The 27,194-nt window shown below is 37.6% G+C and overlaps 1 protein-coding gene across 2 annotated transcripts in view; it reads left to right on the plus strand.

Moving 5' to 3' along the window:
• CDKL5 (cyclin dependent kinase like 5) overlaps nucleotides 1–27,194 on the plus strand; it is a 194,125-nt gene that overhangs the window by 139,109 nt on the left and 27,822 nt on the right. For both annotated transcript variants that reach the window (XM_030305552.1, XM_032592172.1), the window contains 6 exons: nucleotides 5,010–5,130; nucleotides 8,136–8,195; nucleotides 10,921–11,011; nucleotides 14,509–14,698; nucleotides 20,050–20,130; nucleotides 25,214–25,365. In XM_030305552.1, the coding sequence (XP_030161412.1) occupies nucleotides 5,010–5,130; nucleotides 8,136–8,195; nucleotides 10,921–11,011; nucleotides 14,509–14,698; nucleotides 20,050–20,130; nucleotides 25,214–25,365 (695 nt within the window). The remainder of the gene's footprint in view (nucleotides 1–5,009; nucleotides 5,131–8,135; nucleotides 8,196–10,920; nucleotides 11,012–14,508; nucleotides 14,699–20,049; nucleotides 20,131–25,213; nucleotides 25,366–27,194) is intronic.

Here is a 27,194-nt window from a genome sequence, read left to right on the forward strand (position 1 = left end):
TAAGATGACAGAGGTATGTGTGAGGCAGCCTGGGAGCTTAGGGTGGCTGCCTAAATCAGACCTAAGGTGGTGAATGAGTGGGCTCATGGAGCAACCTTTTATGAAATGTCAGTGCTTTGGCTTTGAGGGAAGAAGATGTGCCAGGAGGCATAAGGTGAGGCTTGAGGAGGTAGATGAGGCCACAGATAATGAATTGGAAGCATGGGAGAAAAGAAGAAAAGCACACACGGTTCAAATTATCTGTATACTTGCCTTGGTATTTTTTTTTTTAATTGGTAATGATTAGTGACAGTTTTAATGATGTGTGGCCTAGGGGCTAATGTATGCTGCAGTAATCAATAGGTGGGCCTTTGAATTTCTTTGAGGGTAGCTGCCCTACAGTGGTTGGTTATTGTCCAAAACTTAAATAAGTACCTTTACAGGAGTAGAATAAACTGGTGCCAGATGGACCTTTTAGAGGTTTCCTTGATGAATAAATATGTGGTTCCTGATTTCCTGTTAATAGCTAAACAACACTAAAAATTACTACTTTTATTATATTTCACTTCTTGAGTACATGTCTTTGTAGGAATCTGCATGATAAAATCAGGAATTTGTACATGATAAAATGAGGCTTTCTAATGAACATGAAGGCTGGGGAGGGTTATGTTTGTCAGATGCCTTCTATGTCATAAATGATAGTGTCACCACCACCATCATCATCACAAAATAGAAAGCAGTGTTGCCAAGATGACCCAGGAGTGTGGCTTCTGAATTAATTCAGCCTTTACAAATTCTTTTTCTTTTTTTTTTCTTTTTAATAATTTTTTATTTACTTACTTTCGAGACAGAATGCATGAGTGGGGAGGGCCGGAGAGTGTGGGGCGGGGGTGGGGGGTGGGGGCGGGGGACAGAGGATCCAAAGTGGGCTCTGCGCAGACAGCAGAGGGCCTGATGCGGGGCTTGAACCCATGAACTGTGAGATCATGACCTGAGCCAAAGGCAGATACTTAACCGACTGAGCCACCCAGGTGCCCCTACAAATTATTTTTCTAATGAAAATAAATATACATAGGAATTTCAATTCAAGCAAAACTTGAAACGTATTACAAGTTTCTTTGTCATTTTAAAACACTGTTTCATGGGGATGCCTGGGTGGCTCAGTTGGTTAAGCGTCTAGCTCTTGGTTTCAGCTCAGGTCATGATCTCACAGTTTGTGGGTTCGAGTCCTGCATCAGGTTCTGTGCTGACAACTCGGAGCCTGCTTGGGATTCTCTCTCTCTGCCTCTCCCCTGCTTGCTCTCCTTCTCTCAAAAACAAAGAAAGAAACTTAAAATAAAAATAAAACGCTGTTTTGTGTTTCTTTTCCAAAATCTGCTTAAAGGTTTCTTTTTCTTTGTCGGTTTAGGTATATTCCTAAAGGACCTTCCCTACCAAAATTGAAATTTGATATTTATAAAAAGTTATAAAAAAAGGATTCCTGTAAAAATCGGATGCTCTTTATATTATTTTTTAGTTGCAAGAATAATCATGCAGTTTACCATTTTCACTGCCAGTAATGCAATTCTGACAGATCTGTTTCGGTTTGTCTTATTTATTTCTGTTCTGTTCATGGTGATGGTTCATGATTAATAACAATTTGCTATGAACACATGGGGAAATCACCTCTGTGTACCAGACGTTTTGTCGTGTCTGAGATCTCTCTACCAATAAGTGGCAGAGCTGCTACCAGACCTTCTGTCTTGTGTCCCCCAGACCTGGGGTTCTTGGCCTGACCCTGTGGTTTTTCCGTGGAAGGTGACCTCCCATCAGCAACAGCGCCTAACAAGATTAACAAAGAGTCTCAAGAGGGCAAGAAAATGATGCTCTTAAGGGGTAGTGGGGTTGTTACAGACATACAGGATTACAGTGGTTTAAACAAAATAGAAGTTTCTTTCTTCCTCACATAAATACAAAGGTAGGCAGTACAGGGCTGGTACGGTAACTCTGCTCCACAGCTGTGTGAGACCTAGGTTGCTTCTGCCTTTCCATTCTGCCACCCTTGAGATGTGGCCCTTGTCTTCAAGGTCAAGATCACACTCCAGCTATCACATCCCCTTGGCCAGGACTTACTTTCATGGCGTCTCAAGCTGCAAGGCAGAGGGGAAATATACTCTTCATTCTGAGCACCTATGTATCGACTTACAAATTGTATTACTGTGGACTAAAGGGAAGAATGGCTATCGAGGGGCATTCCTATCTGCCACTGACAGATTTAGAACATGATATGAAATGAGACATACGATTTATTTTCTGTATTGCAAAGCCCTCTTATTCTTCATGTGCATTTAGGAGCTCCTATGCATTTGTTAATTGAAAAAGGCAACTCGAGTGGAGAATCATTAAAAAATCATGCATACATACTTGAAACATTTTAACTTAAAATATATCAGTATATATTCATTTCCTACTCCTTAGGGGTAGGGTCAGGGCCTTTGGAGCATTGATCTTCTGATTGGAGTTCTGATGAGTCTTTCTTAGATACATCATACCCATAATGCATCAACTATGATAGCCTGTGAGAGCTTCTGTAAACCCAAACTAAAGCTTAAAAACATTAAAAAGTAATCTCAGTGCAGAATCCTTATCACCATCACCACCTGTCCCTTGCCAGCATTTTTTAGTTGCTGCACTCACATACCATTAGACAGCAGTATGTTTAGTGGCTGTCCTTCATTCAGTCTTTCCAAAGTATTAAATTTTGCTTTCTTATAAACAGCAAATCTCTTTATTTAAAACATTATTTCATTGGTTTATATGATATTTAATTGTATTAAAAGAAGTGCATCTGTTACAAATAGGTATGGGAGTGTTATGAATAACTGATTATATGCAGCTTGACTGGTGGGAACAAAATTGTGAGGTTGTATTAGAGCAAGTATGAGGTTTTCTAACTTTTTGGTCCTTAGGACTCCTACACTGTTAACATTTTTAGAAACCCTAAAAGCTTATTATTTATTTGGGCTTTATCTATTAATATTTATCATATTACAAGTCAGAACTGAACAATATAAAGTTAATTCATTTAAAAATAACAATAAGAATCCCATCACATGTTAACATAACTACATTTATGTGTCATACTTTCAAATAAAAAATGGTATTCTATCAAAAATAAACAGCTAGTTCAGCTTTCAACTCAGTCACCCAAGTGATTTTCTTTAAGATAACCATCATGCTTTGTTATGCAGTAGAAGTGCTTTATGTGTATTCCCCATTTTATCATGTAGATTCCTAAAAAGACATGTACTCGAGTTGAAATTTAATACAAGTAATAATTTTTACTGCTTAATCAAAGAAGGACATCCTTTTTTGAGAGAGAAGAGAGAACATGCGCCCATATCAGGGAGGAGCAAAGACGGGGGGAGACAGAATCCCAAGCAGGCTCCACACTGACAGCACAGAACCCAACCCAGGGAGTGGGGGGCCTCGATCTCACAAACTGTGAGATCATGACCTAAGCCAAAATCAAGAGTCAAATGCTTAACCAACTGAGCCACCCAGGCGCCCCAAGAAAGACATCCTTAACTAAAACTGGTTTTTTGGGGCGCCTAGGTGGCGCAGTCGGTTAAGCGTCCGACTTCAGCCAGGTCACGATCTCGCGGTCCGTGAGTTTGAGCCCCGCGTCAGGCTCTGGGCTGATGGCTCAGAGCCTGGAGCCTGTTTCCGATTCTGTGTCTCCCTCTCTCTCTGCCCCTCCCCTGTTCATGCTCTGTCTCTCTCTGTCCCAAAAATAAATACACGTTGAAAAAAAAAACCAAAAAATTGGTTTTTTGTCTTCCTTTTTAACTGTAAGAGTGTGGCATTGAGGAATCCAATGCCTTGATTTATGCTAGGGTGCCACCAGCTTACCCATCCTTGCTTTGAGTCATCAGTGTAAATGCAAACATAGTAAAAGTGCCAAAAAGCTGAGTGTTACTATGAATGTAGTTTTGACTTCATGGGCCTTCTGTAAGATCTGGTAACTACCCCTAAGACACACACAGATCATACTTTGAGAACTGCTTTTCTAGATGGTCGTCTACAAACAATAAACTCTAATGCTATGGGCCTTAATGTGGTGCTTTACAGAGGGAATGGAAAATGTGTGGTTAATCTGGAAATTCAGTGAAACTGGTTAAGTGGGGTTTCTCCTTAGTAAAAAAATTTTGTGTGAGTTTTAGAATGATCTCTGACTCCAGGCTAAGAGTTTCAGAAATTGATTTGTTGGAAGTCTGTGTTTATTTCAACAGCATTTTCTAGCCTATCTTAATTTTTGTACCGATTGCATGGATCACTTCTAAAATTAAGGATCATTTTCTTTTAAGAATATTTTCCAGGTCCTCCAGAAATATTTTCAAGGCTTGATTTTATTGCAAGGTGCTATTAAACATGCACAGTGCACTGTGTTAAAAATGCTTGTTTACCCCCTCCTTTATACATCACAGCATCTTCTCTCTACTTTGTATTGCTTTTCCCTTGAAAATATTCTAAAATGATGCCTTAAACATTTTTAGGGAGAGTGGAAAGTACCAGGGTTATTATTTGGGGCAGCACTGAGGAATAGTAAAAATGGAATTTCTCTTAAAAGAGAGCTTTGATTTAATAGAGTATCCTGCTTTTTCATGAAAAAAGTTGTAGATGGAAAACAAACAGCTTTTTAAAATGCATGCTGTGTATTGGATGAATTATCATCCAAGATGCTTTTTAAAAAAAAAAATTATTCTGAGGGAGGGAGGGAGGGAGGGAGAGAGAGAGAGAGAGAGATGGGGGGGAGGGGCAAAGAGAGAGGGAGACACAGAATCTGAAACAGGCTCCAGGCTCTGAGCTGTCAGCACAGAGCCCAATGCAGGGCTTGAACTCACGAACCATGAGATCATGACCTGAGCTGAAGTCGGACACTCAACCGACTGAGCCACCCAGGTGCCCCAAGATGCTTTTTTAAATTGTTACTACATGATTTATGGCCTGCCTAATTTGTGGAGATTAATGGCTCCCTATTTAATTTTTAGAATATGCTTGAACTGCTGGAAGAAATGCCAAATGGAGTTCCACCTGAAAAAGTTAAAAGTTATATCTATCAGCTAATCAAAGCTATTCACTGGTGCCATAAGAACGATATTGTACATAGAGGTAAGTATGGAAGTTTTGAAATGGACAATATTAAGAAAACATCGAATGTAATGAAATATTTTACATGTTACTCTCTTAAGAATATTTCCATGGGTGCTGATGTTCCCTTTGAATTAAGTACATTTCCAATGTACAGGATATGAGAACATCGTTTACCTTCCAAGTCTCCTTTTGAATTATCAAAAGGATAGACTGCAAGTTTATTTGGATATTATGGTGAGATCTCTGTATAACCAGATCTATTCTCAACTTTAGAAATGCCTTGGGATGTAAAGAATTCAACAAATGGGAACTTTGAAGCTTACTTGGGGTGAAACGAGCAAAGGGGTAGTCTCCATTGCCTTTTGGTCCTGTTGGTAGACCAGGTAATGTGAAACCACTCAGAATCAGGCTTTAAAGGTGGTCCCTAAGTTACTGACCTCCCCCATTGACTGTCACCTCTCATTCCCTCTTAGACCAACAACCTCTGGTATGTACCTTTACCTCCTGAATTGCCCTACCCATGAGTGGAAAGTGCCCATTGCAAGTTGTAGGCATGATCAACCTTGCATAAAGGTCATGATTATGCTTCCATAAACTGTTTTATTTTGTCCTTTATTGCTGTTAGGTGAGTGATTTATAGTAATAAAAGGGAAATTACTTGTTCAGCACTGTCTTTGACTCTACACCATTTATCTTCTGCTGATAATCTTGCTTGAATTCTAGAGTTTTACAGTAATGGGACACATATTGATAAAATAATGAAGCTAAAAGATGTTTATCGGAAAATGTTACAGTATCTCCTTCTTGTCTCTGAATTATCAAATAAATGAATACTACCTTTTAATTTACCTGTACAGACATACAAGGATATCCCTTTAAAAATAGTGTCACTTTAAGAATAGCTTAAAGGTCATGTGAAGAATGCCAACTTCTATTAATTATATCTAGAAAAAGTTTATATTTCTCTTGGATTTGACTTTCATACCAGTTACCATATCAAGGTTGTTGGTGTGACAAATGGATACAGAAGATGTGGTTTATATATACAATGGAGTACTACTTGGCAATGAGAAGGAATGAAATCTGGCCATTTGCAGCAACGTGGATGGAACTGGAGGGTATTATGCTAAGTGAAATAAGCCAGGCAGAGAAAGACAGATACCATATGTTTTTACTCATATGTGGATCTTGAGAAACTTAACAGAAGACCATGGAGGGGTGGGGAGGGGGGAAAAAAGGTTACGGAGAGGGAGGGAGGCAAACCATAAGAGACTCTTAAGGAGTGAGAACAAACTAAGGGTAGATGGGGGGTGGGGGAGAGGGGAAAGTGGTGATGGGCAGGGAGGAGGGCACTTGTTGGGATGAGCACTGGGTGTTGTATGGAAACCAATTTGGCAATAAATTATATTTTATTTTTTTATTTTTTTTTTATTTTTTTTTTTCAACGTTTATTTATTTTTGGGACAGAGAGAGACAGAGCATGAGCGGGGGAGGGGCAGAGAGAGAGGGAGACACAGAATCGGAAACAGGCTCCAGGCTCTGAGCCATCAGCCCAGAGCCTGACGCAGGGCTCGAACTCACGGACCGCAAGATCGTGACCTGGCTGAAGTCGGACGCTTAACCGACTGCGCCACCCAGGCGCCCCGATAAATTATATTTTAAAAAAAAGGTTGTTGGTAGTATAGGTATGTCTTCAAGCCAACCGCACATCTAGTGTCTGGGGTAATGATTCTAATAACAGTGTATACTGCAATATGAGGATATTAATAAGGAACTGATTTAGCTGCAGTTCTGTGGTATTGCTGTGATTTGGTTAAGTATACAGTAAATCAATGGTTATGAATTCGCAGTAGAAACCATGATTCTGAGGGACGCCTGGGTGGCTCAGTCAGTTGAGCATCTGACTCCTGGTTTCAGCTCAGGTCATGATGCCAGGGTTGGGGACTGAGCCCTGTGTTGGGCTCCACTCTGTGCATGAAGCCTGCTTAAGATTCTTTCTCCCTCTGCCCCTCTCCCTTGCTCTCTCTTTCTCTCAAATTAAAAAAAAAAACACACACACAAAAAAGAAACCATGATTCTGAAATCTACAGATTTTACTCCTCCGTCTTCCCTTTCTCCTTTTTCACCTCTGCCATATGATATAAATGATTGATACTCTAAAAAATAGAATTGTGAGATGTCTCCCAGGGTAGGAATTAAATAACATTTTATGTGTATTTCTACTTAGCTCCCACCACATCTTCAGAACATCCATGGAAAAAATGAGAAATCTTTTCTTGACTCATCCAGTATAGCTTCAGCATTAGACATTTATAATTGTGAACTACACAGGAAAGCTAAAGAGAGATATAAATATAGAAATTATATAGAAAATGACAAGAGAAATGATTTCTCTTTTTTTTTTTTAAAGTGTATTTATTTAATACAGAACACACAAGCAGGGGAGAAGGGCGGGGGGTGGGGGAAGAGAGAATCTTAAGCAGGCTCCACGCTTAGCACGAACCTGTCGTGGGGCTCAGTCCCACATCCCTGGGATCATGAGTCAGATGCTCAACCAACTGGGCCACCCAGATACCCCATGAACTTTAGAATATATATAGAATATACATATATAGAATATACATATATAGAATATATATATATGTATGTATATTCTATCTCCAAAAAATTAATATTCAAACTCCCAAAATTGATGTCATTAGTATTTTATAAAGTAGATAGTTCCTTGAGACATGGTGGCCTAGATTCAATGATTCTTAAATTCCTTTCACAGATTCCATTAATACCTTTAAGATTTAAAGCAAAAAAATATTTTTGAAATTGTGGTCTGCATGCTTCTCCAAAACAAATTGAAACTTTTATGTACCAGTATAAAATGTGTTACTCTGCTTTTTGCTGCCACAGGTTTCTATTCAAATTACTCTGGATATTTCTAATTAGCTGCTGTTATAGTGATCCAAGAGTGTCAGTCAGCAGTACATGGAACAGTTTTTAACAATTGTTTCTTAATCTTCATACTTCAGATATCAAGCCAGAAAATCTCTTAATCAGCCACAATGATGTTTTGAAACTGTGTGATTTTGGTAAGTTAAAAAGAAATGGAAACTTATAAGTAGAATTAATTTAATATAACACATAGGTAGCTTTTTAAAGGCTTATTAAAAGTATTTCTTATGTTTTGACTTAAATTAGAGGAATATTCTTTTCAGTCATATATTGGAAAATTGATTGTTGGGAGAATACTCTCTTTGCATGGTATTGTCTACCATTTTTAAAAAGTCATAATGCAGTATTTGCTTAATGAGAATGCAAAGCAAATATGAGCATGTGTGTATATTCATAAGCCCAGTGCTTAATGACTCTAGAAAAAGAATTTTCTACGAAATACCACTATGGCCTTCTGTATTGGGTAGGATAAAAGAATATTTTAAAAATATTTTTAAATGTTGATAGAAATTATCTTAGGTGTAATCATAAACACTAAAAATATGCCTATGTAAATACATGTGTATCATGTGTACACAGTAGTTACATACCTGTACAGGTCAAAGACATTTTTAGAACAGTTCCATTTATTCCCTTTAAATGTTGAGTGAATGAGATTAGTAATTGATGTCTAACATTCCAGCTCCTGGTTGAGTGTATTAGGAAGCTTTTGAGTTGTACTATCTCCTAATAGAAAATTGGGTATTGCACCTTTTGGGATGAGCACTGGGTGTTGTATGGAAACCAATTTGTCAATAAATTTCATATATATAAAAAAAATAAATAAATAAAATTGGGTATTGTTCTCCATATATGTATAAAAATGTATTAAGTGCTCTTAAAAATTTACATTACAATAATTCAGAAAGGTTATAAAACTATAAATTAGGGTGTTTAAGTTATAGGTCACTTTTAAAAATTCTTTTCTCTAATCCATATGCTGAAAAATAACAACTTGACTTTTTTTAATGTTATTTTTTCATGTATTCAAATATAACCAAAAATATAATGTAAACCTCTATATGTAAATGAGACTGTGTCCTTTCATAAGCAGAAGTTAGATTGGTACCTCCAAGGTGAATCAAACAAATGGGAAATGGCAGCATTCTAAGAATTCACTGTGTGAGTGACCAATTTTGTCCCGTGTAGCTATTAGAAGCATGTGTAACTGTTTTCACCCAGTGCTTTCAAAGAATTTGAATATTAATATCTTTAATATAACACAGGTAGCTTTACTTTTCTTCATACTTTGTAAGGCATATTACAAAGAAGAGTCCTGCTATATTTTAAGCATCTTAAGAAGTGTTTAGGAGAATAAAAAAGAAATACTGAAATACAGTTATTTAAAAGGAGTATTTGTGGTTCTATTTCTGGCTTCCTATCCATAATTGTGACTACCACCAAATACTGACACTTTGTGTGCCTCATGCACCCTTGACTATGCCTCCATGATTCTATGGGTTGGTGATCTGCTTAAAACCCCAAATTACTGAAATTTGTAAACAAGTAATAACTACAAAAGAGATGTCAGTGGAATGGTTAATAATAGGAAAAGAGTATTCCTGGTCTGGCCTCATTTTGTAAAGGAAAGACAATTTTTAGCGGTGAGGAAGTTTCACATGGCAGCACTGCGTGTGGTACTCTGTGCCCTGTGCATCCCCAGTGACAATTTCTGAACTGCTTTTCTTCCCACAACATGAGCTCCTTTGTCTGGCTTGAAGAATTCCATTCAAAAATAGGAATATTTCTTTTAAATATGTCTTACAAAGGAGTATTAATTGGAGTTAGGGCTTTGATTTTTGCTGTGGTTTTTATTTTTTACAGTTCTGTTTTAAGAAACATGATTTTTCTACTTTTCAAAATTGATATACACCTTAATTTTTATCCCTTATTTTAATGTTCTGGTTCTCTGTGACTATCCATAATGTTTTTGGTGAGTTAGGTGGGTAATTAATTAGCTTACCTAGTGGCTTAGTTTTTGGCCCCAAAACTTTTGAAAGGGTTTGGAGGGAAAATAATGATAGATTGTATAAGTAATTTAGATACCCCTAATATGCTTCTCAGTCACATTAGGAGATGAAAATAGTTTTGGCCTGCTTAGTTTCCATCATCACCAACTATTTAGTTGCTTATATAATGGCTAGAACTGACCAGCAACAGTAGATATACAAATACTGTATTAAGTCCCACGTGTCAGAATATGATGACCATCTGTGACAAAGTATTTTAGCTTTGACTTGGGCTCTTGTGGGGACTTCATTTTGTTTCTAAGATTTGCATTTATTGAGAGAGCTGACTTAAAAGTAGGCTCTGAATGCTTATAAAACCATGTGATAACTTCAAAAACATGGACTTCTGCAGTGTAAGGGGAGACTTTTTTTTTTTTTAGTGAATACACTACATGTTTTAAGTGACGTATGCACACACTAACCTTTGAAAATTACGAAGTCACCATTAATAAACAACCCATTCAGTACCAGTTATTATGTTCTTTTGATGTTCCTTTAAAATATTACTAGCGGGGCGCCTGGGTGGCGCAGTCGGTTAAGCGTCCGACTTCAGCCAGGTCACGATCTCGCGGTCCGTGAGTTCGAGCCCCGCGTCGGGCTCTGGGTTGATGGCTCAGAGCCTGGAGCCTGTTTCCCATTCTGTGTCTCCCTCTCTCTCTACCCCTCCCCCGTTCATGCTCTGTCTCTCTCTGTCCCAAAAAAATAAATGTTGAAAAAAAATAAATAAATAAAATATTACTAGCACTGAAATACTTTGCCAATATGAAATTCTTTCTTTTTCAAAGTTACACCTTTGGGTTTTTCTATCTTTCAGGTTTTGCTCGGAATCTATCAGAAGGCAATAATGCTAATTATACAGAATATGTGGCCACCAGGTGGTATCGGTCTCCAGAACTCTTACTTGGGTGAGTTACCTTCCCCAAATAAAATGCCATTTATGTATCTGCTGATCCTATATCATTAGCTTTGGGGTCATCAATGAAAGATAAGAACTTTATTTAATTAAATACCAGTTACCTATTGCAGTGTAGCAAACCACCCCAAAACTTAATGGTGTAAAACAAAACGCCATTTTATTTGCTCACAATTCTGGGTGCCAGTGATTTGGGAGAGTCAGTAATTGAAGTTCATTTGAATTGTTCTTCGCCGGTCTCCATGGGAGTCGCTCAGGTAGCTACCGTCACTCAGCAGATCATCTGGAGGCCTCAACTGGGACAGACCATCTTTGTTCCATGGAGGCTCATCGTCCAGTGGGCTAGTCCTAGTTTCTTCATGTGAGAACAGAAAAACTCCCCGCAGCAAGAATTTTGCTTGTTTTTGGGCAAGCCCCAAAGCAAAAGTGGTTTTCAGGCCTCTGATTGCATGACTTTTGCCTCACTGACCAAAACACATTACATGGCCAAGCCCTGATTCAAGGGATGGAGAAATAAACTCCACGTCTTCATGGGAGGAGTGGCACAGTTACAGAAATAGGGGGAATTATTGCCTCCACCTTTGCTAATAATCTTCCACATTAAGAGGAGTTTCACATTCTGCCTGTCGGTTGGTTTGTTCATTCCTTCGTTCATTTATTCAACAAACACTTACCAAGTATCTCTTATATGTAACCACTTTGCTAAAAACATGATGTAAATATCGAACCAGTTGCCAATTTTCTTCTGAATAGAGAAATCCTGTTTGATGGTAAATGGCTATTCAAACACACACTGCACTGTTGATTTTCTCAGCAATATCTCCACATCCACCCACTTTGTGCCCATCCTTCCACTTTCAGTGCTCTTTCATTCATCTGTTAACACCAGGATAGGGTTTCTGGTAAGATTCTTCTTTTCTTTTTAGTTTGTTTTAACTTGAGAGCCTCAGAAGGAGCCTATCCTCCTGAACTCGATCACATAGTTATGTTAATAATCCTCTACTTACCTTTGTTGTAGCATTTTCTTATTTTCCCTAGATGTATTTCCTTCTTGGGGACCATCCAAGAATGGAGAGAGAAGGCACACTCTACAAATAGAATTAGAAATGGTGGTAATGGTGACTGGTGCACTATTTATAGGTTTCATCTCTTTAGTGTGCTGTACATGTATCTGGGGTACATGAGAAATTTAATTTTTAAAAGTTACTTTTTATATAGTAGGAATATAAATTTCTATGTTTCTTTTGTTGACGATCATGATGACTATATGTTTAAGTTACTGAAGGTTTATTTTTATGTTCACAATTGATTTCCTACTGTCTATCAACCATCTGGTTGTGATTCTTGATCCATTGCTGACATAGAGCCTATAAGAATTATTGATATCAGTTATGGAAAGCTTTACTCTTTTTTTGAAATCAAAAGCTTGCTTTATCCTGGGAAACAAATGATGGTTAGTCACTTTATTATCTCTCTTTGTGTAGGTAGATTTTAGAATATCTTTTATTTATTTTTTTGGAGAGAGAGAGAGAGAGAGAGAGCAAGAGAGGGGCAGAAGCAGAAGGAGAGGGAAAGAGAATCTTAAGCAGGCTCTTCGCTGAGCGTGGATCCCAATGTGGGGCTTGATCTCATGAACCATGAGATCATGACCTAAGCCAAAATCAAGAGTCGGACGCTTAATCAACTGAACCACTCAGGCACCCCTAGGATTTCTGTGCTAATTTTTAAACTTGGTTTTAGGAGTGATTTTCTTTTATGTTTGTCTTTGTTCCTTTTTCTGTGTACCTCTGTCTGGACTCATTGGGGGATGCATAGTCCATTTTCTTTTGGGAGGGATTGAAATTTGAATTTACTGGACAGATTTGCCAAAGAAATGAGTATGAAGTAGATTGTTCTTAGAACACCATCTGAGGATTCAAGTATGCTAGAGGACTTTTTGTAATATAGTTTTGTCTATAAGATGGCCCCAAGGAGTTCATTCTGAGGACAGCCTTAGGGCAGACCTTCAGAGAGTATTTGTTGCCTAATAATACCTGTCAGAAAACTGCAGTTATGTTTAGAGATGTGTGGGAGCTACCAAAAGTAGATGGGGACTCCCAACTAATTTGAGCCAAATTCTATATTGCTAATTAAATGATTGTCAGGTACTAGTTGAAGAACCATATTATTTGTGTCAAAGTCCCATTGAAATCAGTTGATTTTTGGGTAACATTAAGAATTTATATTTTTGTACCTCCTCAAACTTTGTCCTTGACATTCAAAATAGTTCCAGCTGCATAAATTACTCAAATTCGTTGACAGAAGAAAAATAGCACAATTTGGCTATGTAGAGATTGTCCATAGGTTTCTTCATCTAGCACTTTTAAAGAAAGGTCAGTATCCTTCCCTCCCCCACAAGCTACCCAAAAAATCTAGGTGAAGTTTCCTAATATGGTCCTTAGGTTTTTGTGGGAAGGACATGAGATAAATAAAATACCAACTTACAGTTATAATGATTTATTGTCCTAGCAACATAGTCTGTGTGGGGTTAACATTGCTTTCATTTAGAGTATTTGTTAAAAGTTTTGTATTACTGCCGTATCATTATAGCATTCTAGAATTTCATCCATATTTTTTTTCAGATCCTTTATTTTGGCTTTGCCTTCTTAAAACTTGGATTATTTGTGTTTGAAACTAAAGAAAATATGGTTTCTTAATTTGCCACATATAATTTGATTTAAGGCTGTAGATATTGGCTATAGATACATGTAAAATTGTTTTGGAAAAGTTAGATTTTCACGGATAGCCTCCATTTATTAATAACAGTAACACTCCTAAAACCCTTTGGTAAACTCAGATCCTAGAGGAGAGGTGTAAACCCCTAAGGAAATGGGGGCAAAAATGCTTTGAGACAAACAGTTATCACATAAAGCCCCCTATACATAGGGTACAAATAGTTTCAGGTAAATAATACAGTAGAGCATAGCACACTCTTAGGTATTTGAAATCGTGACTCTGTGCAATCAGAGGTTATTCTGTGTTTGTTGTTCAAGAAGACCTGTAAGTCAGTAGTACATTTTAATAGACTGAACTCAAAAGATGGATGAGGTGTTAACTTTGTAACATTTCGAGAGCTACAGGATAATTACCTATTAAATACATTTCTTGGGAGCATTTCATTTTCCAAGTGAAGTATTAACTCATCAGACATGTGCACTGTATTAGGGTTTATTAAGCCATTCATGTTCAAAATATGCCCAGATGTGAATAGATTTCAACTTGGTGTATACTAACTAAATTGTTATTAAACTGATGGTTTTATTAGCATAGATTTATTTACTTGTGCTGTGAGTCTTTACTTGGATATCCATAAGTCCTTTTGTCACCCTCACTTTTAATTCCTTAAAAGACACAAATGTGCTTTAAGTCATGAATCTTTTCATAATAATTTGGAAATTATTAAAACATATTTCTTCATTTTCCAAAATAATCTCTCCAATTGCTTTTCAGAGCTCCTTATGGAAAGTCCGTAGATATGTGGTCAGTGGGCTGTATTCTTGGGGAGCTCAGTGATGGACAGCCTTTATTTCCTGGAGAAAGTGAAATCGACCAACTTTTTACTATTCAGAAGGTGCTAGGACCACTTCCATCTGAGCAGATGAAGCTCTTCTACAGTAATCCTCGATTCCATGGGCTCCGGGTAAGAGGCTTTACTAAAACTCCAGATGGAATCAATATAGCAGTATTTAAATCATTGTTCATTACACAGTGGAATGCTAAGCCATCCACTGAATACTATTCCCTTTCCCATTACAATGTTTATAATCCCCATTATAATATTTTTGAAACTTATATAATATTTGTGAATTTTTTAAAGTAGTCTGAAAGTGGAAGTTGCTAATGTTTTTCCTAATTTATAAGCTCCAAATTTTTAAAACCTCTTCTAGCATATGCATTATTATATTCTAAACTTTGGTTATCTCAGAATGTTTGTCTACAATATTAAGCATCCCCCAAAGATATACAAATGTATAAATGATTCTTATTTACGCAAACAAATTTGTAATGATTTGAGGAAGACTATGAGTACCTGCATTGCACAGATTTGAAGGTTGTGTTCTAGCAAGTATTTCTTGTCTGTCTGTTGACAGTGAAACATCACATCTTCTTTTCAAACTAGTCTATTGTCTTGGGCAGCCTTTTCTAGACTTGCTAACTTTTTACAAAGCTTGTTTGTGGAGAATATGCTAAAAAGGGTCTTCAAGTATAAACTTTCCCCAGATGAGAGACCGCCAACTTGCAGAGGCACCTTATTAGAGTAGTGTGTTAGAGGCTGCTTCTCTCTTCTATCCACCCCAAAAGCTCCTTTGTAAGTTTTCAGCTACTCAGGGCTGACATGCCAGTTGGTGACCATTGTGACAACTATAAAATAAGCTTGCCACCACTTCCTTTCTTTCTCTCAAAGGCATGATTCTCAAACCATGTTTCCTTGATATTTGCACAGCGCTTCCTTTTGTCCTTTGACTTTCTGGACCTTGGTTCGTTTCACTTTGAAGAGCACCCCTCCTCGCACACGAGCGCCCGACATCGTACCCGCTCCTGTGAGGCTCATTGTGGAAGAAATGAATGAACAGAGCATATACACTTCCTCGTCTCCTTTCTGCTTTCTCTTCTCTCTCTGTCTCTCATATGTCTGAGTTCTCTGAGGCAATTTTCTCTTTTCTCCTTTTATTTTTGCTTTTGTGAGGTGAAAATTACCCAAATTATAACCGTTAATTGAGGATGCAAATACTTCAAAAGTTATTGAACATTCTTTATACTAGATGCTGGAAATAATAAATAAGACTTATCGTCAGTCCAGTCGAAAGTGAAATCTATTCAGAAAAAAAGTCATAATTCACAAATTGCTGTTTTATTGAGGATACATCCCAACTCCTTCCTATAGTCCATCTCCGTTGCTTGATCCGTGCCCTTCTAGATCCCTGACCTCAGCTCATACCTTTCTCAGTTCTCCTCTCTCTTCAAATCCTTACCACGCTTGTCTTTCTTTCTCTTTGACTTCTGTAAACATTTTAAGATTTTTCCAGCTTCGTGAATTTGGGATTTGTGGCTCCATCTGGGAAGGTGCTTCTGTTGTGTGGCCCCTTCTCACTTTGTAAATCTCGGCTCCAAGAATGTCCCTTCTCTCATGCCCCCAACGTACTGCCCCTCCCTCTTCCTAGTGTCTCCCATGGCACACAATCCTGCTGTTCTCCCTCCTAGCACTTATCTTCCTAGGATGTAGTCGTGTTGTTTACTTGTTAATTATTATCTGGCTAGTTCTCAACTACTGGAGTATAAGCTCCCCAGTGGCAGAAATTACCTATTTTATCCCCGTATTTCCAGCACCTATAGCAGAGCCCAGCACATCTTGTTAGGGACTGAGTGAATATTTGATCAATCGATTGAGCCAGTTTGTGTCATCACATCTCAAGCTCAACTGTATTTCCCTTCTCTCCATCTCTAATGCTTCTTTTGCCCTTAGCATCTGTTACCTGCACTGTTGACAACCATTCCTAAATGCGTCTCTCCGGCTTTCCGTCTTCCCTTCAGTCTTTTTACGTTGCCTTTGGAAGAATCTTCCCTCAAGCTACACATTCAGTTCTCTCTCCTTGGTGTTAAGAAGCCTCTACAGGATTGCTTTCATTTAAACTCCTTAGGGTAGCATTAAGAACCCCTTGCTCTTAGCCCTCCAGCCTTGTCTCCAACTCATTTCCACCACTGCTCCCTACTTGTCAGCCATATTGAACTTCTCACCAATTCCTTGACGTGTTGCTTCTACAGTGCTGTATTTTTATTTCTGTGATGCTCCCAGTACTTGCTCTACTTCCTACGCAGCTCTTCCTCCTCCCTCCCCGAGACTGAGGTCAAGTGTTCTCCCTACGGGAAGCCTTTCTAGACCCCCCCAGGGAGTGGGTGACTCCCCATTCTGTACTGCGGTAGCACTGTGGTCGTGTCACCTTTGTAGCATTTGTTGCAGTTGCTTTTAAATAGCTGTTTTCAAAAAAAAAAAAAAATGTATCTTCACTGACCTGATGAACTCCTCGAGGAAACGAACTCTGCCATCCACCATCATATTCACCACACATCTACCATAGTGCCTACAAGGTTGAATGGTATTGAACGATTGAATCTTTGACCTCGGGATTTTAACATTAACTTCTGGAACATCAAGCTTGGCCTGCTGGCTGCCTGGTCTTTGCCTGGTTAAAGAGGCTCCTTGCTGGATTTTCCAAAGAGCGTGTAAACAGATGTGTCATGGTACCTGGCCTTAATAACTTACAGACTAGCTGAAGAATTAAGATGTTTGTGCATGAAATAATTGGAAAGCAGCATAACTTATAATAAAGCATGGTATATAATAAAGTACCTCATTCTTACTGCATTGTACTGTTTCCTGATACATCTCTCAAGATAGTTGAGACCATGAGAGTATTAAACATTCTGGCAAGTTAGAAATCATAGTTGTCTGGATTCACTAGAGAAAGATGTATGGAAGATTTGAAATTTGTAATGGATACTGAAGAATGAAGAGCATTTGGATTAGATAGGCCAAACGAAGGATATCTTTTCCTCATTTGTGTGTGGTCCTTTTTGTTCACAGACCTCCTCCCTAAATAGTATCTGTAAAATGCTAGATAGCACATGACAACACTGCTTATAAATAACCTTCAGAGAAATTGCTGCTTCCGTGACATTTTTAAATAAACCTTAATATTTTTACAATTTAGTCTGAAAGTGTTTGTGGTGTTTTAGCTAAATTAGCTTAATCTTTTTGGAGGTTTAGCAATTTGAGGGAAATGTCATTTTGTTGGAGAATATCTGTGACAGATAGCTAAGCATGTAGGGCGTGTGACCTGTCACTTCCTTGAAACAAACTCACCAGTGACCAGTCTGCTGTTACTGGCATTTTGATTCAGTTGTGTAGAGATGGGAAAGCCGGCAAGATATTGCTCTAATGGTATGCTTTATTTTGAAAAAGTTAGCAATTGATGTCCCATAGTCTAGGGCATAGACTCTTGGAGTTAGACTGCTGGGGATCAAAGCCCGACTCCATATTTACTACATGAATGACTTCGGCAAGTTTCTTGTGCCTGTGTTCTTCATGTATAAAATGCTGATAGAAGAAGTACTATCCGATGGAGCTGTTGTGAAGATGAAATGTTATATGTAAAATGCGCATACCAGTGCCTGGTACATAGTAAGTGGTCAGGAAAGAGGTACTCAAATAGGAAGGAAGGGAGGGAGGGAGGGAGACTGGCTACTCATTGGGATATAATTTAAACTTCTATGGTTGGGTTTTGGTTATTTGTGAAATTATCACATGAGAATAGATTTCATTCAAAAGCACATAAAGTAATTTTTTAAACTTAGGAGTTTGGTCATTTTTTTATCATAATATTTTTTATACCTTTTGACTCTGCAATAATTTTCTTACCAGTGAAATGTTACTTCTGGAGAAAAAAAGGGATATCTGGTAGCATAAGATAGACCTCATAAGCAAAATATTAACTAAAATGTAGCAGTACCTAGTTGTTTATCACAGCGTGACAGGTGTGTCTCTCTTTGGGCTGATATTCAATGTTCCAACAACATCCACAAGAACCTCTGTACCTCTCTTGAGAGAGGTGCCTAGGTTCAGAAAGAGTGTGGGTTTGGATTACAGCCCTGGGTGCAAATATTAGTTCTGCTTTTTAATTACGTAACTTGCCTTGAACCAGTTATTTGAACTTTGTGAGTGTCACCTTCTTCATCTCTAAAATAAGAATTGCTAAAATGCCTTGTATAGCATCACTTCCCTCCGTAATCACTTATAGGTTATTGCCTGTGTGTCTGTGTTAAGTTCATGTTATTCCTTCCACTTCCTCTATCTGGGGTGCTGTCCTACTTTTCTCTGTCCTCCCATTTTTCTTATCTTTCAGAAATTACTTCAAATATTATCTGTGGATTCATTTTTTCCTCCAACTGCAAACCACCTTGGTCTCTCCTTTCTCTGAGCTTCAAATAGAATTTTTGGCTGCACATTTCAGTGCTGAGTGCTGTTCCAGCCAGACTGTGGGTTGCTTAAGCGCGAGGTTTAGTTCTGACCCATATGCTGTATCTCCTGCCGTACCTAGCACAGTATGCAGATAATGTCATAATCACTACTTAAGTGCCTTGTTTGAGTTTTCCTCCATAACTAGTCCTTTCCATCCACTTATTTTAACATGTTTACAGATTCCAGTACTTTGAAATGTTCTTATGTTGGTATAAAGGAAATATGTATTGAAAGCAAAGTAGCCTTCCCATTGCAAGAGAGTACATGGTATTGGGCTCTAATACTTTCTCATCCAGTTGGATATTGCAGAATGTGAGGTGGTAGAGAGGACAGAGCACCTAAATAAATGTGACTTCTTCCCTCATTTTATTTAAAAATTTATTTGTTAACTTAGGAGCCTCTTTGCTTTCTGTTCCAACTTATATAAAGGAAGGAATTGAAAACAGGTCATTAAAAGAGTATTTTAAAAGCAATGATAGAACGTGGGTCCAAATTCACTATTTTTATTTCTGTGGCCTTTCAGGCCCTGGCCTCTCTGCCTTTTCCTCTTTTTCTTTTTCTTTTTTTTTTTAACTTCTCTAATTTTCAGGAGTAAATGATGTTGTAAAAAAGGCTTAAGAATTGTCTATGTAAGCAAATTCTGTATAAACTATATTGTAACTAAATTGTATAAACAGACAGTACTGTATAAACTGTATAAATACAGTCTCAAAATTTTATAGTTAGGTTTATTTTACATGCTTCATTGACTAGATTTAATACCGTCTTTCACCTGCGAATTTTCCCATTATTTAGCACCTGGTCCTATTAACCCATACCTCAAATACATAGACACAAAACTAATAGATAAAATAAACTTGACTTTGGCACTAGGGCAGAAACTCCTGTTCTTTTGCTGCCTTTGCCGGTGCTCACAGCACATGCACACACATTCCCTTCCCTGTGCTAACTCTCCTCTTGTGTCATTCTTACAGTTTCCAGCTGTTAACCATCCTCAGACATTGGAGAGAAGATACCTTGGAATTTTAAATAGCGTCTTACTTGACTTAATGAAGGTGGGACAAGTTGATGTCTCTATAAAATGTCTTTTGGTTTGTGGGGTTTTTTTTGTGTCTGCACGTGACCGGAGCCTGCTTTTGTGAAATACCATACATTTTGTTAATAGTGCATAATAGTGAATCATGGGGGACTATGTTATGTTAAAAACATGCAGTTTATTTAAAATAGCAGCAGTACCCGGTATTGTAACTTTCCATCTAGACAGGACCATGAGATACCTCAATCGTATGCCTAAAATGGGTAGAATAAAAACAATTTAATTTTTTTTATGTTTATTTATTTTTGAGAGAGACAAACAGAGCACAAGCAGGGGAGGGGCAGAGAGAGAGGGAAACACAGAATCTGAAGAAGGCTCCAGGCTCTGAGCTGTCAGCACAGAGCCCGATGCAGGGCTCGAACCCACGAACCGAGGGATCGTGACCTGAGCTGAAGTCGGACACTTAACCGACTAAGCTACCCAGGCGCCCATAGAATAAAAACAGTTTAAATATAAATGATAAATAATGTAAAGATTTATTCAGCATTGAAGAGCTGCTCAGGCATAAAGTTTCAAAACAAATTTTAAAATGAATGTTGAAAGAAAAGAAGTTCTGACTTTTTTAACGTGATCTTTAAGGCCTCTCATAAGATTATTTTGTCAGTGAACGTAGTTCTGCCCTTTTTCAAATTTGGCCTCTTCTGTCCCTGATGGAGAGGCTCTTTCTGACCCTTTTTGACGCACCAGGATCACTGCTCCTACCACACCTGAGCATGCCTTCTCATGCTTGCGCCCCTGTCCCGAAGGTTTTCCTGCTCTGGACTCCTGGAAGCATTCTCACAGTTTTTTGTTCAAGGTTTTCTTCCCCAGTAGACAGCCCCTTGAGCAAGAACTAGTTTCTCCTATTTCTCTAGCTTTCATTGCAGCCAGCCAGTGCATAAGCAGGTGCTGGTTGTTTGATAGTAGACCTTCAAAAAACATTTGTTAATGGATCATTTTTATTTTATGCCCATTTACTTAACTGTTCAAAATCAGAAAGATTACACTGTGCATAGTCTTTAAAGGTATACTTAGCACAGTTGAAAATTGCTGAGCAGCATTCTCAGAACTTTGCTGTGCTTTAAATTATGTTCATCTCTCTCCTAAGGAACACTGTACAGACTGGTGTGGGGGCTGTGGGGTGGGGGGCATGGCTTTTGGAAAGGTCACATACCACATAACCTTTTGTAGAGATAACATTCATTAACTTATAAAGGCTTTCAAAAATCTCGTAGTGAAGAAGCATTTCTGTCTCGCTCAACATTTCCCAAATTTAATTAAATGCTGAATACTTAAAAAAAAAAACTACAACTCTACAGTACTGCTGTTCTTCTGAACACCGATTGAGAGATGCTATTAAAAAGATAGCCCTCGGGGCGCCTGGGTGGCGCAGTCGGTTAAGCGTCCGACTTCAGCCAGGTCACGATCTCGCGGTCCGTGAGTTCGAGCCCCGCGTCAGGCTCTGGGCTGATGGCTCGGAGCCTGGAGCCTGTTTCCGATTCTGTGTCTCCCTCTCTCTCTCTCTGCCCCTCCCCCGTTCATGCTCTGTCTCTCTCTGTCCCAAAAATAAATAATAAAACATTGAAAAAAAAAAAATTTAAAAAAAAAAAGATAGCCCTCAAGTCTCTTTCACGTTAATTAGGCATAAATTGTCTCTTAAATCAGTCGGATTTTGTCAATATGTTCTTTGACACAATCAGTATTTATTTACCAGGGCTTAATGATTTGGTAACTTAAAAAATGTAAATAGGGGGTGCCTGGGTGGCTCAGACCGCTAAGTGTCCGACTTCAGCTCTGGTCATGATCTCGAGGCTCCTGAGTTTGAGCCCTTCATTGGGCTCTGTGCTGACAGCTGGGAGCCCGGAGCCTGCTTCAGATTCTGTGTCTCCCTCTCTCTCTGCCCCTCCCCCACTCATGCTCTGCCTCTGTCTCTCTTTCTCAAAAATAAACCTTAAAAAAAATTTTTTTAATAAAAAAATGTAAATAGGATAAAGTAGAAGAACTGAATTAAATATAATTTCATGTTGTCTGGCTTTTGTCTGTTTTTTTAAAATAATTGAACTTTGTTAAATCGTTACCAAATGTAATTACCAAATATTCGTCTGGTACCTGTTAAAATATAGCAGATAAAAGTACAAAGGAAACCTGAATCTTTCTGTATTTGTACCAATTTGGAAGTTAAACAGCCCAATTCCTGTTTATTTAATATGTTTAGCCTCAGATTTCTTTAACATTAAGTAAATATTTTTATTGGAATGTATATTCATAAGGTATGCAAATTATGTATACATTTCGGTTATTTTTTTATAATGTAAACATATCCATGTAACCACATCAAGATTGAGGTATAGAAAATTATTAACACCCAGAAGCCTCTTCATGACCCTCTCCCTGTCTCTATACTCCTGCCCCTCCCCACTCCTGAGAACCATAATTCTGAGTTCTTGTAGCAAAGAATGATATCACCTTGTTACTGAGTATTATATAAATACAATTATTCCTTTTGTCTTTTAGCTATTTTTAAAGTGAATTTGACAAGTAAATAACATCATTTATCCTTTCATGAAGACCTATATCCTCTATGCTGTTCCCTAAAGCAGATTTATTCATTTTGGCCATCTCATCCTGCATCTGTTTATACCTATTAGCCATTTTAGGGGAGATACAAGTTACCAGAATTAATCTAACCTAAAATAATTTATGTGGACTCTATTTTAGTTTTTAAAAATGTTGGGTTTTTTTACCCCCAAATACTGAGTTTTGAAACTATTTACTCAGTAAGTTTTATACTTTCTTATTGATGACCTCTTCCTTTTGGGTAATTTGAAAATTAACAGCTGTATTTATAAATATAAAATTTGTTCTTTGTGTGTATATGCAGTAATTTCTACAGTTGATAATCTTAAAATAGTATGTTGTTGCTAGTAGATATTTGGTTTGTGAAAAGTCATATTTACTTCTAATTGAAAATACTGCTCAGGAGCCAACTTCGATGTTAACTGTTTTAACTGCCAGTGAGACCAAAATCATTTTATATACCTCCACAGTTTTTGTATTTTCTGAAGAAGAAGAAGGAATTGAGATAATTGTAGAATTGTGTCTGAGTTAACATGAATGTCAGTCCACTTGCATGTAAGCAGTAGTGTGGGTTACTAGAATCTTTTGACCCAAAGTGAATATTTCAGTGTGTGATAGGATCAGAATTCAAATTTTCTGTGGTGCTAGGTTAAAGACGGTTGTCTGAAATTGAATTTTGGCTTACTGGAAGCAAATCTGAGTTTGCTCTCACTGTTCAACAGTGAATCAAAAGAGATTAACTGTGGGAAAAACCAATGAAAGTAGCCTAGAGATGGATTTGGGAATGCTGGAATTTCAACATTCTTCCCGTATCTGAGGGAGAATGCTGCTGCTGAAATTTGCTGTAAGAATGTCATCACAGCAAATTCCAGTGTACTCTATTGAATTGTGTTAGGTATTATGGTTTATGTTTTATGTAATTGCTTAATTTGCCAACAAAAATCAGTTTTTATAATGATTCACCTTTTAAAAGCTTGTCCAATTACTAATTAGATAAATAATATTAGAAGAAAGCATTTTAGTTATTAAAACATCTATGTGCAACATAAAAGGGTTAGCTACCGTAATATATAAAGAACACTTACAAATTAGGATAGATATACAAATAGAAAAGTAAGAAAAGAAGGAATATACATAACCAAAAAAACATAAAAATATTCAACCTCATTAGTAATCACAGATGTAAATTAAAACAACTATGAGATACTACTTAAAAAAATTTTTTTTAATGTTAATTTATTTTTGAGAGAGAGAGAGAGTCGGGGGGGGGGTGCGGATGGAGACACAGAATTTGAAGTAGGCTCCAGGCTCTGAGCTGTCAGCACAGAGCTCGACGTGGGGCTTGAACTCACAAACTGTGAGATCATGACCTGAGCCAAAGTCAGACACTTAACCTACTGAGCCACCCAGGTGGCTCTAGATACCATTTTTTAAATCTCTAGTTTACAAGTACTTAAAATAAAAAAAACGAAAAAAAGGATGATGCCTATTGTTGATGCAGGTGCCAGGAAATTGGTAGATTCTCACATACTGAGGAGTATCGTTTTAGACAACCTCCCTAGGGGTCGATTTGTCAACACATAGAAAATAATCCTTAAAAGTTTGCATAGTTACTAATTCCATCTGTAGGACTGTATCCTATGAAAGAGATCGTGGATGAATGCAAGGATTTCAGGTGTTTATCTTAGCATTAATTATAATAGTGAAAAAGCGGCAGCCATCTAAATGTCCAATAGGAGGAGACGAAATAAATGATGGTACATCCCATCCATACCATAAACTTCTTCAGTCATTTAAAAACATTGTAAAGTTATTTGTTGCAGTATTGTTCATAATAATAAGATAAAAGAAGCAACCAAAATGTTTATCATTAGGAAATTGATAAAAACAACCTAAGGTATATCCATAGAGTTAAAGCTTTTAACCGATATGGAATGACCTCTTAAGATCTAACGTCCATTGTAAAGCTAAGTATAGGCCATTGTGTGTCTGCTACTATTTGGGTAAAATAAAAGGAACATATAGAGATACTGTGTCTATGGAAAGGATGCATAAGAAACCAGTAACATGGGCTGCCTCCCAGGAGAGGGACAGGAGAAAAATGAATGTATATTCTTTCATGTGAATATATATATTTGCAAAATATACTAAAAATGTTTAAATTATGTTTTAAAGAATGTTTTTTATTAGTAATTGAAAAGTGCAGGATCCAAAACTTATATGTATAACATGAGCCAGATTTTATTTAAAAAATATGTATGTATGATATTCAAAACAGGGGCTGAGAAGGCTTATTCCCAGAAGACAATAGTAAAATTAATTGGTAATTTAGATAGATTTTTAAAAACATTTTTTGGACTAAACTGTGTTTGCTAGATATTCTGCAATGACCATGCATTTCTTTTATAAGAAAATAAATAAGGTTTTTATTACAACTTAAATTTGACTTTATAATGTTCTTTTAAATCCTAACTTTATTTCCTAAGAATTTACTGAAGTTGGACCCAGCTGACAGATACCTGACAGAACAGTGTTTGAATCACCCTACATTTCAAACCCAGAGGCTTTTGGATCGCTCCCCTTCAAGGTCAGCAAAAAGAAAACCTTACCACGTGGAAAGCAGCACTTTGTCTAATAGGTAAATATTCCCTTTTAAGGAAATACAGATGCAGCGTTGGTCTTACACGTAGGTGGAGGAGGTGGCTGCTTAAATGATGCAATTAGAGAAAAGAAGGAAAGCCCTCTTTATTCAAAAATATCTTCCTTATGCTTATTACATGATTCAGAACCACAATTAAAGAGTTGTGTGGGTCTTAAAGACTTTCTTAACCAAGTATATTATGGAAACCTATGCATTTTCTGGGAAAGATAGCATGGGTTAGCAACTAAGAGGATTTCTAGCTTCGTGAGCTACAAGAGTCTGTGTATCTGGGACTCAGGTGTGATGCTTGGAGGAAAAAGAGTGGGTGAGGGTAAAGGGATCTCGGGGAGAAGAGGATGCCAAACACAAGTGGGTAGGAAGTCACCTAGGACAGTCTTTGCAACGGAACCAAGTAGGTTTTACTCTATTAGAAGGGTCTTGTGTTTTTGTTGCTCTTTTGTTTATTTTTTATTTTTCATTATTATTTTTAAAGATTTTATTTATTTTTAAGTGATCTCTACTCCCAACGTGGGGCTCAAACTCATGTCCCTGAGATCAAGAATCGCACGCTTTTCCAACTGAGCCAGCCAGGTGCCCCTGTCGCTCTTTTAATCGTTGACTTGAAGAGTTCTTTTTTCATAAGAATAAGAATATGGAAATAGTAAAGTCAGTTTGGTAGATAGTGATTAAAATTGGTGCTTCTTAAAATAATTTTTTTTAGCATAATCTTTAAAAAGAAACTATTTTCCGGGTGTCATGGGGTAGGGAGTTAGGGTGGGGATAGCTTCCTTCCTCTCCCAAGAAGCTGGTCTTGTCATCTGGTATTGTTCAGATTCTGGAAGATAGGAAATAGTTTATCCCATCTACTGTCAAAAGAGAAACAGAAAATGATAATTCTTAATATGAAGCTTTTTGAATATAAATTTTTCTCATTTTACCGCAGTTTTCTCTCCACATAGAACAATTATTCTTAATCTATTGGAATTTTGGAAGTCCCAAACCTGCTACTTTTTCAAGATCTGTGAGCATATCCATGAATTGGCAGTAACCACTTATCCTATATTGTTCCCCCCCCCCCCACAAGGAGACCTGAGAGCAGATTCAAATTCTGTTTAATCAAGTTTGTGTTCACTTTGTTGTTTGTTTCCATGAGATTTTAGCACACTAAGGAATAATATTCATCATTTAGTTGCTCCTTTGCATTTAGGAAGTTCACATTATGCCTGTGTCTTATCTGGGATCACTCCTCATTCAGGTGCTTTTGTCTTTCTTCTACCTTAATTATCACTTGATTCCCCTAGTTTACATTTCCAAAGAAAAAGGACCCCAATGATGTAAATTTCAGTAGACAGATGATAAATTTTTGCTTCATGCTATAGTAATTAGTGGTATAACCCATACCATGAAAGGGGGCCTGTGTATTCGTCCTCTCATGGCCTTGAGAGATCCCCGGTGGGGATCCGAGGCTGTCCTTGGGAAACCCCTTTAGGAATCTGTCCAGGAGGATGTGTGTGGTGATGAGGATATGGTTTATATGGGTCTTTAAGGAGTTTGCCCAAATCTTCTTTTGAGGTAGACCAGAATAGAAATTAGCAGTAAATAAAATCTCTGGAAGAATTTGTTTTTTTTGGATCTTAACATTGTATAGAATTTTAAAGAAAAGGGCCTAAGTGGTTTCTCTAGGAATGATCTCAGCTCAATTTGCATGTATCTGGAAATGTCCTTTTCTCTCCGCTTGTCTATGGTTCATATTTTCACTAAGGAATCCCTTCTTGTTGGGGACACTAATTCTACCCAAACCATGGCTAACTCGGACTTCCCAGCAC

This window comes from Lynx canadensis, chromosome X, assembly GCF_007474595.2.
Source record: "Lynx canadensis isolate LIC74 chromosome X, mLynCan4.pri.v2, whole genome shotgun sequence".
Classification (NCBI taxonomy): Eukaryota; Metazoa; Chordata; class Mammalia; order Carnivora; family Felidae; genus Lynx; species Lynx canadensis.